Source organism: Phyllobates terribilis, unplaced genomic scaffold (genome assembly GCF_046119375.1).
Source record: "Phyllobates terribilis strain yellow unplaced genomic scaffold, ASM4611937v1 Scaffold_2__4_contigs__length_985480577, whole genome shotgun sequence".
Taxonomy (NCBI): Eukaryota; Metazoa; Chordata; class Amphibia; order Anura; family Dendrobatidae; genus Phyllobates; species Phyllobates terribilis.
The window spans coordinates 191,188,362-191,204,404 of NW_027362762.1; the positions used below are offsets into that span (position 1 = coordinate 191,188,362).

General features: G+C 45.5%; 1 protein-coding gene across 3 annotated transcripts in view; it reads right to left on the reverse strand.

Moving 5' to 3' along the window:
- Positions 1 to 3,305, reverse strand: part of PAN2 (poly(A) specific ribonuclease subunit PAN2) — a 49,760-nt gene extending 46,455 nt beyond the window's left edge. For all 3 annotated transcript variants that reach the window (XM_073663700.1, XM_073663699.1, XM_073663698.1), the window contains exons 1-3: positions 3,190 to 3,305; positions 1,395 to 1,720; positions 931 to 1,100 (exon numbers count right to left, since the gene is read on the reverse strand). In XM_073663700.1, coding sequence (XP_073519801.1) covers positions 931 to 1,100; positions 1,395 to 1,676 — 452 coding nt within the window. In that variant the 5' untranslated portion in view covers positions 1,677 to 1,720; positions 3,190 to 3,305. The remainder of the gene's footprint in view (positions 1 to 930; positions 1,101 to 1,394; positions 1,721 to 3,189) is intronic.
- Between the last annotated feature and the right edge of the window lie 12,738 nt (positions 3,306 to 16,043).

The following is a 16,043-nucleotide window of genomic DNA, read 5'->3' on the forward strand; positions in this document are numbered from 1 at the left end:
TCCACTATGTCATCCTTCTCTGCTTGATTCCTAAAACTCAACATAGACAAGACAAAAATCATCTTTATCCCCCTCCCCCAACTGACCTATCCATCAAAGTAGGTGGCTGCTCACTCTTCCTAGTCCCGCAAGCTCGCTGCCTCAGAGTAACCCTCGACTCTGCCCTCATTCAAACCACATATCCAAGTCCTTTCCACCTCAAAAATATTCCCCGATCCATACATTCCTTAACCAAGGCTCCGCAAAAACACCAGTCCATGTCCTCATCATCTCCTGTCTCGACTACTGAAACCTCCTGCTCTGTGGCCTCCCCTCTAACACTCCTCCAATCTATCAACTCTGCTGCCCGATTAATCCACCTGTCCCACCCCCCCACTATTTCCCAGCCTCTCCTCTTTGTTAATCCCTTCACTAGCTCCCCATTACCCAGAGACTCCAGTTCAAAAGCCTAACCCTGGCATACAAAGCCATCCACAACCTGTCTCCTCCATACATCTGTAGCCTAGTCTCCCGGTATTTACCTGCACGCAACCTCCGATCCTCACAAGATCTCCTTCTTTATTCCCCTCTTATCTCCTCTTCCCACAAGTCACATACAAGATTTCTCCCGTGCATCCCCCCCTACTCTGGAACTCTCTACCCCAACATATCAGACTCTCACCTACCATGGAAACCTTCAAAAGGAACCGGAAGACCCACCTCTTCCCGACAAGCCTACAACCTGCAGTAATCCTCGCTCCACCATACTGCTGGACGACCAGCTAAAGCCTCACCCATCCCTTGTAGACTGAGCCCTCGCAGGCAGAGTCCTTTCTCTTCCTGTACCACTCAATCACTTGCATGGTTTCATGAGATATAGAATTACCCTTTTCACATGTAAAGCACCACTGAAAAAATGACGCTACAATAATGAAATAGCCAAGAACTCACAGGTAGTCAAAAATGGTAAGTCCACCACGCGTCATGCATTTCAAGTTGTTTTTTGAGAGGAAAAGAACCCCAGTGTCCACACTCTGGATCTGTCGAATATCGTTGCTACCATGAACTTGAAAAGATGAATATCTCTCAAGGGCCGGACTGAAGAAGGAGGTGGCATGACCCTAAACAGACAGGAGAGAAGTTCATACACAGCTGATTAGAACTGCAAGACAAGAACCTGCCTGAGCTAGCCCTGTGCTTTCGTACCTAGCAGCATGAGCCAAGCAATACTTGATGGTGAATAAGTCAAAGAAAAGAAAACAATTTGCAGTTAATGGTGAAGGACTTTATTACCAAATTCTAGATGTGGCAAACAATATGTCCACACTAAACTGGCTATATACCAACCTGATTTAGTAGTAGACTTATGAATAGAAAAAGTCCCCAAAATATAAAATTTTAATTATATTACTTACGCCATGGTTTCCAACCCAGAGCATCTCTTCATGAACGTCAAAGTGGACAGCTGACACAGGCACGCCAACCTCAGAGACAGCGGTGTGCAGCTCAGAGTACATGCCTTCCATGATCCGCACAGTCTCTGGGACAGGGATCCCTTCCAGACCAACACGCTCATGGTTTAGCTCCACAGGCTGCAGGAGACCAGGGTTCAAGTGGGGATCAAGGACCGGATCCAACGGAGCATGCAAGGCCGGCGAGTACTCGGCCAAAGCTGGGTCTAGTCCATCGAAATTCATGACGACTGGGAAATAGGGATTATGTAAAACTGGAGGTGGTAAAACTGGGAGAAAAAAAAAAATGCAAATCATTAAAAGAAGTATCTTTTCACCTTATGTGATCAAAGGTATCTGTGCTGCTAAAACAGATGTGACATGAGCCAATGCAGGCGGATGTACAGCGCACACCTTCAGAAATGGCACCAGAAGTAACTTTTATTTATGCCATATTCACTAAAACGGTTGTCCTGAAATACATTTTAGTTAATAGATCTTGGAATAATAAAGTTCCACAATTGGATGTGAGCAAATGTAAAAAAAAAAAAATAAATAAATAAGTTTTCCTGTCCCAATAGAATCTAAAAATGTGCCCCTGTGTAATGGCTGTGTCTAACTGTGAGGGACATAGTCAGATATACCACATCTCCTGGCCTGGGGAAGACTAAGTATACAGTCAGGAGAGCACTGGATCACAGTTGATTCTGTGAGGAAAAAACAGGTTTTAAACAAGCATTGAAAGTATCTGTGATCCCATGCTGTCCTGTCTGTATACTCTCTTGCCTCCTCCCCTGCCCAGGAGCTGTGGTATGATCAGACCATGCTCCTGCACGATCAGACACAGCCATTACACATTTATACGATTCTCAGTCAGCACAGGAACATTTTATTTAAACACTTCCAACTGTGGGAATTATTATTCAAAGATCTATTGATTATAGTTCACTTGGTTCAGGGGATAGTCCTCTCCCAAAAAGAGTTTGAACATAGCCTAAGACTTAAAACTTGCATAGATGTACTCCAGCACAGTAGTGTTTTGGGGTTTTTTTTGGTGGGGGAAGAGAAAAGTGTTGTACAAGATGAATAGCCAACAACTTAAAGAAAGTGCAACTTTTCTACTATATAAAGTTTTAAAAAAAAAAAAAAAGGATATATGGATGTATGCTGTAAAATTATATATATATATATATATATATATATATATATATATATATATATATATTTTACAGCATACATCCAGGTTGCTGAATCGTGCACAGACAATCAGCCAGAACAAAAGTTTGAAGAGATAAAGTAATGATAGAAGTAAAGCTGGAGTGGTGAGCTGGGGCCACACAGTGACACTGGAGCCGGGTGTGGGCACTGGGCTATATGTAGTGTGAGGAGTGTATATCTCACACTTCTGTGACTGCAGCAGCACACCGCCAGCAGACTGCAGCCTCAACACGTGTAACACCAGCTCCTGCCCATACAGACCCCACTACAGAGCAGACCCCCGGCACCAGCGTCTGCAAACACCAGTCCTGCCCAATGCAAACAGAGACAGACCCCAAGAATGGGGGTGAAGCCGTGCAGCCCACTGGTGACCATTACACACAGCCATCTGTGGACACGCAGGAGGCGCCCACCGCTACATAAGAACACAAAGGAGCATATACATTGGACGGGAATGTACAGCATCTGCCCCTCTGTCCATGGCCCCACGGCGCACACCGTGGGCTCCAAATGCCTGCGGGGAAACATTCTCCATCATTACCTGCTTAGGACACCATCTTTTGTATGCGGCCACAACCTATCGCCGCCAACAAGCTTGGCTGGACTGGCAGCACAGTGCACCAATCAGAGCGGACTACTAAAATAGCTGAACCAATAGAATCCCTAGGACGAGCTGAAGCCCAGAGACTGCTTGTTGACGGAAACAGCGGCGGAGAGCGAGTTGAGGCTGCAGGACGGAAAGAAAAGAGAGACAAACCTAATGCAGCCAGGAGAGTTCGCGTGCGGTGACTTCATCTACAGGTTATTGTGAAGGTTCATGAAAATGATCTAATATACTGTCTTTAATATTTATTATTACAAGATATTCATTGTTAAACGTGTTTTACCAAAGTCTGAATTACACACAGCAACTATGTATATTACCACAAGTAATGAGAGGTTATTGCGGTGACCCCTGCATAGCTTCAGTGAAAACCTTCTCCTGTGGTAGAATACTGAAGCGAGGCATGTTTTTGGATATTTTTGTTCTGGAACAGTGACAGTTGGAATACATGGCTGCTTAACCCCTTCACAGCGCGGCCAATTTACGTCTTTTCGTTTTTGTTTTTTCTTTCCCTTCTTCCAAGAGTCATAAGTTTTTTATTTTTTTGTCCCCATAATCATATGAGGATTGTTTTTTTGCGGGATGACTTGTACTTTTGAATGAGGCCATTCATTTTATCATGTGATGCACTGGAAAGCAGGAAAAAAAGTGCAATTCCACAATTGTTTTTTTTTTAATTTTTTTTATTTACCATGTTCATTATACGGTAAAACTTACCTGGCAATATGATTCTCCAGGTCAGTACGAGTACGCAGATACCAAATATGAATAGTTTTTTTTATTTAAGTGGTGAAGAATAAATTTGTAAATTTGTAAAAAAAAATATACACTACCGTTCAAAAGTTTGGGGTCATTTAGAAATTTCATTATTTTTGAAAGAAAAGCACATTTTTTTTCAATCAAGCTAACATTAAATGAATCAGAAATACACTCTATACATTGTTAATGTGGTAAATGACTATTCTAGCTGCAGACGTCTTGTTTTTATTGCAATATCTACATAGGTGTATAGAGGCCCATTTCCAACAACCACCACTCCCGTGTTTTAATGGTACATTGTGTTTGCTTACTGTGTAAGAAGGCTAATGGATGTTTAGAAAACCCTTGCACAAGTATGTTAGCCCAGCTGAAAACGGTTTGGCTGATTTGAGAAGCTATAAAATTGACCTTTCTTTTATCTAGTTGAGAATCTGGAGCATTACATTTGTTTGTTCTATGAAACTCTCAAAATGGCCAGAAAAAGAGAACTTTCATGTGAAACTCGACAGTCTATTCTTGTTCTTAGAAATGAAGGCTATTCCATGTGAGAAATTGCCAAGAAACTGAAGATTTCCTACAAGGGTGTGTACTACTCCCTTCAGAGGAGAGCACAAACAGGCTCTAACCAGAGTAGAAAGAGAAGTGGGAGCCCCGCTGCACAACTGAGCAACAAGACAAGTACATTAGAGTCTCTAGTTTGAGAAATCGACGCCTCACAGCTCCTCAACTGGCAGCTTCATTAACCCTCCGTCACATACAATATCGGTTCTAACGAGTTCACATACAATGTGACTGTCAGGCTCAGGCTAGAAAAATACCTATAATATCTAATGTTTGCAATTTCAGTGCTCTAAAAGTGATCAGTGACCTTCATAGGGATGTAATAAAAGAGACTACACATAATCAGGTGCAAAAAAAAAACCCATTTACTTAACATAAAACTAATAACTCTGAAATACAAACATTTCAAAACTCCCGCCAAATAGTCCCCAGTTCGACTCTGTCAAAAAACTCTACAAAGAAAATTTATGGAAACAAACTTAATTTTAAGGTACCTTAAGTACTATTAAACACATATTCAATCAGAATTAGATCCTGAAGTTTCCCCAGAAAAATTACCCTTGCAGAGCAAAGAGCAAGAATTACACATAATTTTTGCATGTGTCAAGCAGATTGCATTATGACATTTGCGACATTCATAATTAGAAAGCCTTCTGATTCCGCTTTCCGTGGTGCAGGTGGTGCATCTCCTTCTTTTGGGAGGTGGTGCAGGTGGTGAATTTTCACTATCATCTTCTGGGCGGAATCTTTTGAGCTGAACTTGAAGGCGAGAGGGGATACCGATTGTTTTCATACTTCTCCTGCGTAGCTCTCCAAGCACTAGTTCATGGGCCAATTTTTCCAGATAGAATCGTCTACGGAGTGGTTCAAGCTTGTTTTCAAGGTAAATGGCTTGTGAATTTATACCACCCAAATTCAACATAGCAAAAAATATGACCATTGGCCAGCGTTTGGTGTTTCTGCTGACGTTGAAAGTTGAGCACATCTGATCAGCTGTATCAACACCCCCTTTGGTTGCATTATAAAATGTAATTATCTCCGGGGTTTTTTGTGCCTCAGTCCCAGGATCGATGGCATCATCATCATGAAGTGTTGATAGAAGAAGTACAATTTTTTTTGCTTGTGGTACATAGGAAACCAAAACCTTTCCATTATGGAATGCAAACATACTGCTGTACTGTTGTCTCCCTTTCACACTTACAAACTGTGTAGGCAATTCTTTTTTATTTTTTCTTACAGTTCCGACATATGAAAGCTTCTGCATTTTCAGATAATCAATCAGATCACAATTTGAAAACCAATTGTCAGCTGTTATATTGCGACCCGATCCAAATAAGGGCTCAGCCAGTCTTTTTACAACATCACTGGGTTTGTTGCTGACACAGTAAGGACCTTCTGGTTGTTTTCCTGCATAAACTTCCAGGTTGTAAGTGTAGGTCTTACTGGCATCAACAAGGGCATACATTTTTATTACATATTTGTTAGGCTTTGATGGAATATATTGACGAAAGGCACATTTACCACGAAAACCAGGGAGCATTTCGTCAATAGTGAGATTCTCCCCAGGGCAATAGCTTTTTTTACAGTTTTCAACAAATTTTTGAAATATATCACGAATTGGAGCAAGTCGGTCATGTTTTTTACGTTCGGTTCTGGTAGTTTTGTCGTCAAACCGAAGGCAACGAATTAGAAGCTTGAATCTGTTTATGGACATAACAAAGCCAAATTTTTCAACTCCATCCCCATCTTTACTCCAAAGTTCCTCCAAACTTTGTCTATTTGCCCTATAAGCTCCTGCAAGGTATAATAATCCAAAAAAAGCACGCAGTTCTATTTAATCTGTGGCCTTGATGGTTCTGTTGCAGATGAACTTGTCCTTTATAATGTCTATATATTGGTTGGTATATGTGACGATAGAGTCCAGAATGTCATCTGTGAATAAACTATTCCAGCATTCAACTGCAGTTTTTGCATTACTTGCAGTTCCTATAACTGCAGAAAGGTGAGTAATAATGTTTTGAGGTTCCCTACGTTCTTTCTGGAGTGGCTTCTTGTTCTATTGGTTTTTTTTATCTTTTCCCATATAATAAGATTCTACATCTTCATCCTCATCACTGTCACCATCTTGCTCTTTTTCAGAATCCACTTCACATACTTCCACCTCATCATGAGAATCAATCTCACTTTCCTCTCCTAAATCCTCATTCAGTGTGGGGTCTGCATCATCTAACAGCATGTTTGTTACTTCCTCATCATCAAGGTTTTTTGATAAATTGTACATTTTCCTCTCCATTTCAGCAGATAATCTGAAGCAAGAGAAGGAATATGTGTTAGAGAACTACTGTATATGCCTGAGCAGCACACTTTCTTTTTTAATCTGCCTTATTTCTATGAAATATCCTCACACTTTGTGCTATACATTCATAAAACAAGCTAAATAAACAATTGTGATGAATAAAAACATAAAATACCAACGTTATTGAGTGTGACGTGTTCACATACAATGAGCCTGAGAGATTAGCGCAGTTATATCTGTCCTCCTGAAGCTTTGCAATCCAACTGTGGTATGAGGTTTCACTGAGCTGCTAGAGACAGGAGACTACCTGGAGGGAGGGGATTTCCTCACAATCTGGTGAGGAAGGAGAAATGAAAGTAAAAGAGATGTGCCTGTCAGGCCTATTGTATGTGACGGAGGGTTAAATAGTACACGCAAAACGCCAGTGTCAACGTCTACAGTGAAGAGGCGACTCCGGGATGCTGACCTTCATGGCAAAGTGGCAAAGAAAAAGCCATATCTGAGACTGGCTAATAAAAGGAAAAGATTAATATGGACAAAAGAACACAGACATTAGACAGAGGAAGATTGGAAAAAAGTTTTATGGACAGACGAATCAAAGTTTGAGGTGTTTGGATCACACAGAAGAACATTTGTAAGACGCAGAACAACTGAAAAGATGCTGGAAGAATGCCTGACGCCATCTGTCAAGCATGGTGGAGGTAATGTGATGGTCTGGGTTGCTTTGGTGCTGGTAAAGTGGGAGATTTGTACAAGGTAAATGGGATTTTTAATAAGGAAGGCTATCACTTCATTTTGCAAAGCCATGCCATACCCTGTGGACAGCGCTTGATTGGAGCCAATTTCATCCTATAACAGGACAATGACCCAAAGCACACCTCCTAATTATGCATGAACTATTTAGGGAAGAAGCAGGCAGTTGGTATTCTATCTGTAATGGAGTGGCCAGCGCAGTCAGCAGATCTCAACCCCATTGAGCTGTTGTGGGAGCAGCTTGACCGTATGGTACGCAAAAAGTGCCCATCAAGCCAATCCAACTTGTGGGAGGGGCTTCAGGAAGCATGGGGGGAAATTTCTCAAGATTACCTCAGCAAATTAACAGCTAGAATGCCAAAGGCCTGCAATGCTGGAAATGATGCAAAGGGAGCATTCTTTGACGAAAATTATTATTTCAAATAAAAATCATTATTTCTAACCTTGTCAATGTCTGGACTATATTTTCTAATCATTTTGCAACTGATTTGATAAATAAAAGTATGTGTTTTCATGGAAAACACAAAATTGTCTGGGTGACCCCAAACTTTTGAACGGTAGTGTGTGTATATGTATATATATATATATATATATATATATATAAATATATATATCGCTTGTGTCACCATATTTCGAGACCCCTAATGTTTTCAATTTTTGGTCAGTGAGGCTGTGTGAGGGCTTATTTTTTGTGCCCTGAGCTGACGTTTTTCTGCAGAGCTGTATATAGGTTTTCCAGCACCCAGGGAAAGAATTCAGTTTGGTTCCTCTCCCCCAAGCGGTTTGAGTAGTTGTCATGTGACCAATCATTCATATGTGATTTGCACACATAGGTTATGTGCGCACGATCAGGAATTGCTTGCAAAAATTTCTGCAAGTTTCTGTACCTCTTGGCAACAAAAACACTGCGTTTTTGATGCGCTTGTCGTGAGTTTTTGCCTGCAGATTTGTCATGTGTTTTTCCAATGCATTGCATTAGTAATGAGGGTGTTTGCTTGGCACCTCTTCATCACTAAACAAAGGGCTTGGTGTCAGCGACACCTAATCCCGTAAACTCTAATCCCATTAGCATTAATTCCTATTCATGTCATTTTTGGGGCAGCTGAGAACTGCTATTTTTAGCTTAGGAAGATGCCATTAGGCCAACATGTTCCCTGGCCATTAATAACAGCTCTCAGCTGTTTGGTTAGCCCCATGATCAGCAACCAGCAGCACTTTGGATGCAGCGTATTTTCGCTGTGTCCAAAACGCTGCGTTCTAATGCCGCAATTGTTTTGTCAATACATGCGGATCTTCCACATATAATGACATTTCAATCGGTCAAAATCTGCAGCGGAGACACTAGAAATTGACATGCTGCGGGTGACTTTGGGTACGTGCCCATGATTAGGAAATGCTGAGGGTTTGAAGATGTGTGTTTATGCAGCGTCGAACCTGCAGCGGCAGATGTTATAGCATAGTGGATGGGATTTCTTGAAATCCCATATCCACTATGCATGCGGCTGTGGATCACCCCCGTACACTGACATGCGGCGCATCTTTTAGGACCGCAGCATGTCAAATTCACTTGCGGAGTCGCTACCTCTGCAACCGAAATTTGACCGCTAGAATGTATTGAATGCGGTAAATCCGCATGGTTCAGTGAATACATGTGGATTTACCTGCGTTCAATAGAACGCAGCGTTTTGGAGTCAGCAAAAATATGTGTCCAAAGAGCTGCTACATCCTGATCGTGGGCAGATAGCCTAAAATTAAAAAAAATGGCGTGGGCTCCCACATCATATTCATGACCAGTAGAGGGAAAGCCAACCGCTGGGAGCTGATATTAGTAGCCAGGGAAGGGCCCATTAGCCAAAAATGTTCTCTGGCTATTAATAACAGTCCACAGTTGTTTGCTTAGCCTTTACTGGCTAAATTACAGGGGAACCCCTGACAAAAAATTGACATAGGATCCCCCTATAAAATCTAACTAGCAAAGGCTAGGCAGACAGCTGTGAGTTGATAATAATAGCCAGGGAAGGGGTCATGGATACTAGCCCCCTCCTAGGCTAATAATATCAGCTCTCAGCGGCCCCAGAACTGGCGCATCCATAAGATGCACCAAATCTGGCGCTTAGCTTCCGCTCTTCCCACTTACCCTGGTGCACTGGCAAGTGGGGTAATAAAGTTGGGGTTCATGTCAGCCTTCTATTGGCAGCTGACATGAAGCCCAGGGTAAGGTTTTTGAAATAAAGACACGGCCAGAATAAAGTCTTTTATTTTAAATAAAATTCCACACGTTTTTAATCTTTTATTTAAAAATAAAAAACACCGTATACTCACCTAATCGCCGATGCCCTCGTCTCCTGCAGGAAACCAAAAATAAAAAAGAACCATATCCCTCACCTGTCCGCTGTGATGATGTAATCCACAATGTCCCTCGACGATCCGGGTCACTTCTGCAGCAGCCACACCAGCTATCACTGATGTGATTGTTGTAAAAGACATCGATGTACGTATACACTGACAGAAGTGTAATCACTCCTGTCAGTGTATAGCGCTGTACTGCAGGAGTGAGGTCACGAAAATTCTCATGCAGCACTGATGCCGTAAGTGAGGTCACAGGAGCTCGTCAGCTGATCTAACTTAGTTCCAGCCACTTTGCGCTATACACTGCCGGGAGCGATTGCGCTCCCGTCAGTGTATTGCTGGCTGTTGGGTGATCAGAACGCCTTGGGATATCGGCATGACAGCGGACAGGTGAATATAAGTAGTTTTTTATTTTAATATATATATATTTTTTTTTACATAGCGCACAGACGCCGACTGAGGAGATTACTTCTCCCCTCAGCTGCATCTGCTCCCGCTTTTGTCTGCGAAAGTGGCCGTCGGATGATGATGGGAGGAGTAGTCTCCCGCAGGTAATTCTTTGTGCTTTTTTGCTGCTTTTTTGACTCCTTGACTTGAATTGAGTCAGTCAAATACGCAGCAAACATCTGCTGCAAATCCGCAAATATTTTTATATCTGCATTTTTGCTGCGGTTTGACTGACTCAATTCAAGTCTATGTGTGAAAAACACTGAAAAAACTCACAAAGAATTGACATGCTGCAGATTTAAACGCAATGACAATCCTGACAGGAAAATTGCTGATCATGTACACATCACTTCAGGATTGTCATTACATCAGCTGGCACACAGATTACCTAGCGTTTTTGGTGCATTTCCGAGCGGAAAAAACGCTGCGAAAACGCACCATAAACGCACAGTGTGCACATAGCCTTACAGTCACGTGCCGACGAGCTGCTCTCCCTAATTCTCTCAATGTTCAGTGACAAACTGAGAGAAGCAGTAAGAGAAGCTAGTTGTCACATGTGTGCAGCACATCCCCACATGATTCCCTTAAAAATTGCATTGTCATTATGATGCTCCTGAATAAGTATTTGCCCTAAACTGTGTCCCTGAATAAATAATTGCTCCTCATTGTGTTCGCTACACAAAATCTGACCCCCACACTGTCCCTCTTATGGTATTTTTCTCATCCCATACTGTCTCCTCACACTATTTCCCTCAATAGTTTCCTGACACATACCCGATGCTCCCCATACTGTTTCTGCACTCATCTCCCCTTTGCTTCCCATACTATGTCGGCACTCATCCCTCCTCGCTCCCCATACTGTGTCCACACCCATCCCCCCTCACTCCTCATACTCTGTCCACATACATTCCCCCTTCGCTCCCCATACTGTGTCCACACCCATCCAGCCCCCTCGCTCCCCATACTATGTCCTCAAATTTACCCTTTTCTCACCATACTGTACTCAAATCCCCCCCCCTCGCATCCCATACTGTGTCCGCACCCATCCCCCTTCACTCCCCATACTATGTCCACACTTAGGCCCAGACTGCCAATCTGCCTTATTGGGCATAAATGGGCTGCCTGGCTACTGTTGTCAGTGTACCATTGTGTATCATTGAGTCACACATTCTCTGTGGAGTCTGAGGTTATCTGCTTTTCTACTTATCTTTTGTTACGCTCATGCCCGGACTGACTTGCGTGAGCGTGGTTAGTGGTCCCACTGGGCCACGAACCGAGGAGTGCCTGGAGGGTCGTGACTAGGGGCCTTGCCAGATCCGACCACGAAAACACGGCGGCTTAATCGACTCCGTGGTCCGAGGAGGGACATGGGAGGTGGCCCAGATGCTACTCCAGGTCAGACCCCGGTCACAGCTGTTGACCCACACCAGGGAATGCAGGAAGAGGCAGGTTTGGCTGGTATGCAGACAGGCGGGTGCTGGCAGGTACGACTGGTATGCAGACAGGTGGGTACCGGCAGGCACGGCTGGTATGCAGGCAGGCGGGTACTGGCAGGCTCGGCTGGTATGCAGGCAGGCGGATACCGACAGGCACGTCTGGTATGCAGGCAGGCGGGTACCGGCAGGCACGGCTGGTATGCAGGCAGGCGGGTACCGGCAGGCACGGCTGGTATGCAAGCAGGCGGGTACCGGCAGGCACGGAAACAGGCTGGATAGGGACCAGTACAGACTGGGATACAGGAACAGAGCCGCAGGTGCGGTGGACAAGCAGAGCAGAACCGCAGACGCGGAGGACAAGCGGAGCAGAGCAGAGGGGAACCACAGACGCGGAGGACAAGCGGAGCAGAGCGGAACCGCAGACGCGGAGGACAAGCAGAGCGGAGCAGGGCCGCAGGTGCAGAGGACAAGTGGAGCAGAGCAGAGTTAAGCTGCAGGTGCAGAGGACAAGAGGAGCAGAGCCTCAGGTGCAGAGGACAAGTGGAGCAGAGCCGCAGGTGCAGGTAAACAGGACAGGGCTCTGTTCACATGAAACAGACTGGGAAACACAGGAACACAGCTAGAACACAGGAGGTAGATACGGGGCCAGGGAAACGGGACAAGCAGAACCAGATACACACAAGATACTTGCAATGAAGTAGCGAGTGGACACAAAACTCACAAACAGAAGTACAGAGACAACGAGTTGGAGTTAGGTGCAGGTTCAGACACTGCAGGAAAAGGGAAGGATCGGACATAGAGACAAACTGGTAACGGGCTAGGACACAGTTCAGACAGGAACTGAACCTGGAACAAGATACAGGAGCGAGCCTGGGTACTCAGCCCCCAGGGTGGCGGAAACAGACTAGAAGTCACAGATACAGGTAACAGGCCTGGGTACTCAGCCCTCAGGGTGGCGGAAACAGACAAGATACAGGACAGGACCTGGCAACTCAGTTACACTGAAAGAAAGTGTTGCTTAGGCACCTCCTACTGGGTGGAGGGGTTTAAGTATCCAGGGACTCACAGCAATAGGCTGGGGACGCATTAGGACTGCGCACACTGTAACTTTAAGAATCAGAAAGTAACAGGGCCGCCACCCTAAGCAATCAGACAAGAGACATGCACACAGCAAGTAATGGAGCAAAGTGTGCAGCCTGGACTGATAGGTAAGTTGGCGGTCTTGCATGGTGGGAGATGGTAAGCCATGCCAGCACGCTGCCAGGGATGTTACATCTTTATGGTAGGTAAATAAACAAATGACTGGACAACTTAGTGTTCTAAGAGTTTAGGATGGGCAATTCAGACACAAATTTGACTTTTGAAAAGCTGGTCTTGTATATTGTGAACTAATTGATAGCTTCTAATGCCTCTAACTGCAGAGTTTGCTCTGAAGAGTTTGTCACCACTTCTCCTGTACTGTGCATATACACTGCACAGTACCACTTCTCCTGTCCTATATATATATATATATATATATATATATATATATATATATATATATATATATATCTGCGCAGTACCACTTCTCCTGTCCTGTATATATACTGCACAGTACCACTTCTCCTGTCCTGTTTATATGCACTGCACAGTACCACTTCTCCTGTCCTGTTTATGTGCACTGCACAGTACCACTTCTCCTGTCCTGTATATATACACTGCACAGTACCACTCCTCCTTTCCTGTATATGTGGCGCCACAGAGGTACTGCATCTCACCCAGAGGTGTGGTGTCTCACTCTCAGGTAAGGAAGGAGTACAGCTCGGGACCCTAACACCTGCATCCAGCACATACCCGCAGTGGGGGTAGGGCGAGATTGCTCCTAAGGGAGAGCACAGTCCCGGGTCCCTAGCTGAGGGGAGGTGCTATGTAGTGGGTGTGGGTGGAGGAAGTAACTTAGGGGAGCACATGAGAGGAAGGTACAGTATATATAGAGAAGCCATCTTGTTTTGAGGAGAACAGTCAGAGAGATCAGTCTGAGGAGGAGTTGGGAGCAGGAGCTCTGTAGGAGCTCTGCTCAGGCGGAGAGCCTGAGGAGAGGCCCAAGACTGAAGGAGAAGGAGAGAGGAGCAGGAAGGGCTCCAGGAACGAAGAAGGGACCCCAGGGGTACGGGCAGTGCTGGAGGCCACCCGTACGCCCGAATCTACCAGGAGGTGGAGGGGTCAGGCCACACAAAGGGGACCGTTCCCTCAACTAGCAGAGCACTTTATGTCTCAACTAGAAACCGGAGGCTGCAGTATTTCAAGTCCTGTAGTCAACAGTCCATATCAGTCTCACGAAGAAGGTAGCTATAGAGGACCCAGGGGACGAAACAGACGTCGCCCGACAAGGCCCGCAGGTACTGGATTGGGACACTTGGTATGAGGTGCAGGGAAATGGCCAGAGGGGGTCCCGCTAAGTACTCCGGAGATATCTGAGGGTGGACTGAACCCCTCCCTGAGTAAGCGCAGCACGACAAGGGAAGTTACACTGGTACCTGTAACTTGGACTGCAACAACCGTGAGTGAAGACACTGAGGACTGCACCCCACTGTCTCTGTGATTATTAACTGCGCCATCACCTCCTGCACTACAACACCCTGCATCACCTATAACATCCACACTGCCCTGGAGCTAAGCTCTACCTGTGGAGAGCCATACCAGCTTTAATGCACTAACATCAGCTCCAGAGGACCTGCTCCGCAGCGGCGGCTCCGCAAGAGAAATTATATCACTGTAATGTAGGATGTGGTGAATCTGCATGGTTCAATGAACACATGCGGATTCACCTGCGTGTAGCGCTTTGGATGCTACATAAAGTATACTGCGTTCAAAGCGCTGCCAATACCGACCGTGTGCACATACCCTTATAATATGTGGGCTGGTGGGGTTTGTGTGGCAAGGCTGCTTTTTTGACCCAGTCCGGCCCTGTCCACACCCATCCTCCTCATTCCTCATATTGTGTCCGCATATATTCCCCACTCTCTCTCTATACTGTGTCCACACCCATCCCGCCCTTGCTTCCCAAACTGTGTCCTCAAATTTACCCCCTCGCTTCCCATACTGTCCTCAAATTTCTCCCCCCTCGTTCCCCATACTGTGACTGCACCCTTTCCCTCTCGTTCCCGATACTGTGTCCGCACTCACCCCCCTCGCTCCCCATACTGTGTCCGCACTCACCCCCATCGCTCCCCATACTGTGTCCACACCCATGAAGCTCCCCATACTGTGTCCTCAAATTTACCCCCTCGCTCCCCATGCTATCCTCAAATTTCTCTCCCCCCTCGCATTCCATACTGTGTCTGCACCCATCCCCCCCCTCACTCCCATACGTCCATACCTATCCAGCCCCCTCCCTCCCCATAATATGTCCTCAAATTTACCCCTTCACTCCCCATACTGTCCTCAAATTTCTCCCCCTCTCGCACTGCATCCCAAAAATGGCACAAAACTGTTTCATTTAATCCCTAGGGGGCCATGGTCCTCAAGCAGTGGCGTACTGCCAATGGCGGCAGGCCCCGTGAATGCTATGGAGCCCATGCAGATGCCGATACAGTTTAAAGCATGGCCGGCATCAGCACCCACCTGGTGTACCCGGGCAAGTGTCGGGGCCCTGGACCATCAGGGGGACCCACTCGGCGTCGAGGCCCCGGCAGCTCCCCCAGCATCTCCACAGGACCGCTGGCCCTGCTGCTTGATTTCCGGCACTTCACCAGACATGGCCGCGCGCTGTGCGTCTGTGTCTGGCAGTAGTGTCATGGCAGGGGTGACACTGCACCTTTAAGTGTGCTTATGTGTTGTTGGGAGAGCGTCCTGGGCCCCGACAGCGAGTGGGCACCCCTGATGGTCCAGGGCCATGTCTGTGATGTCCATCAGACACACCGGCAGCTATGCACAGCCACATGAGGAGCTGGACGGGCCACAGGCCGGGGCAGGTTAGTGAGACTTGTCACCTGCTTCCCCAATCCCCATATTAAAAATAATTCTAATGTGTCTGTGTGTATGCCAGAGTGTATGACTGTGTATATATATTTATGTTTGTTTTATGTGTTTTTAAGAATGTGTTCAAATAGGTACATATGCCTGTATGTGTACTTATCTGTGTATCTGTGTATGTGCGTGTCTGCGTATTGTATGTGTGCATATCTGTGTACCATGTGCTTGCATGTCTG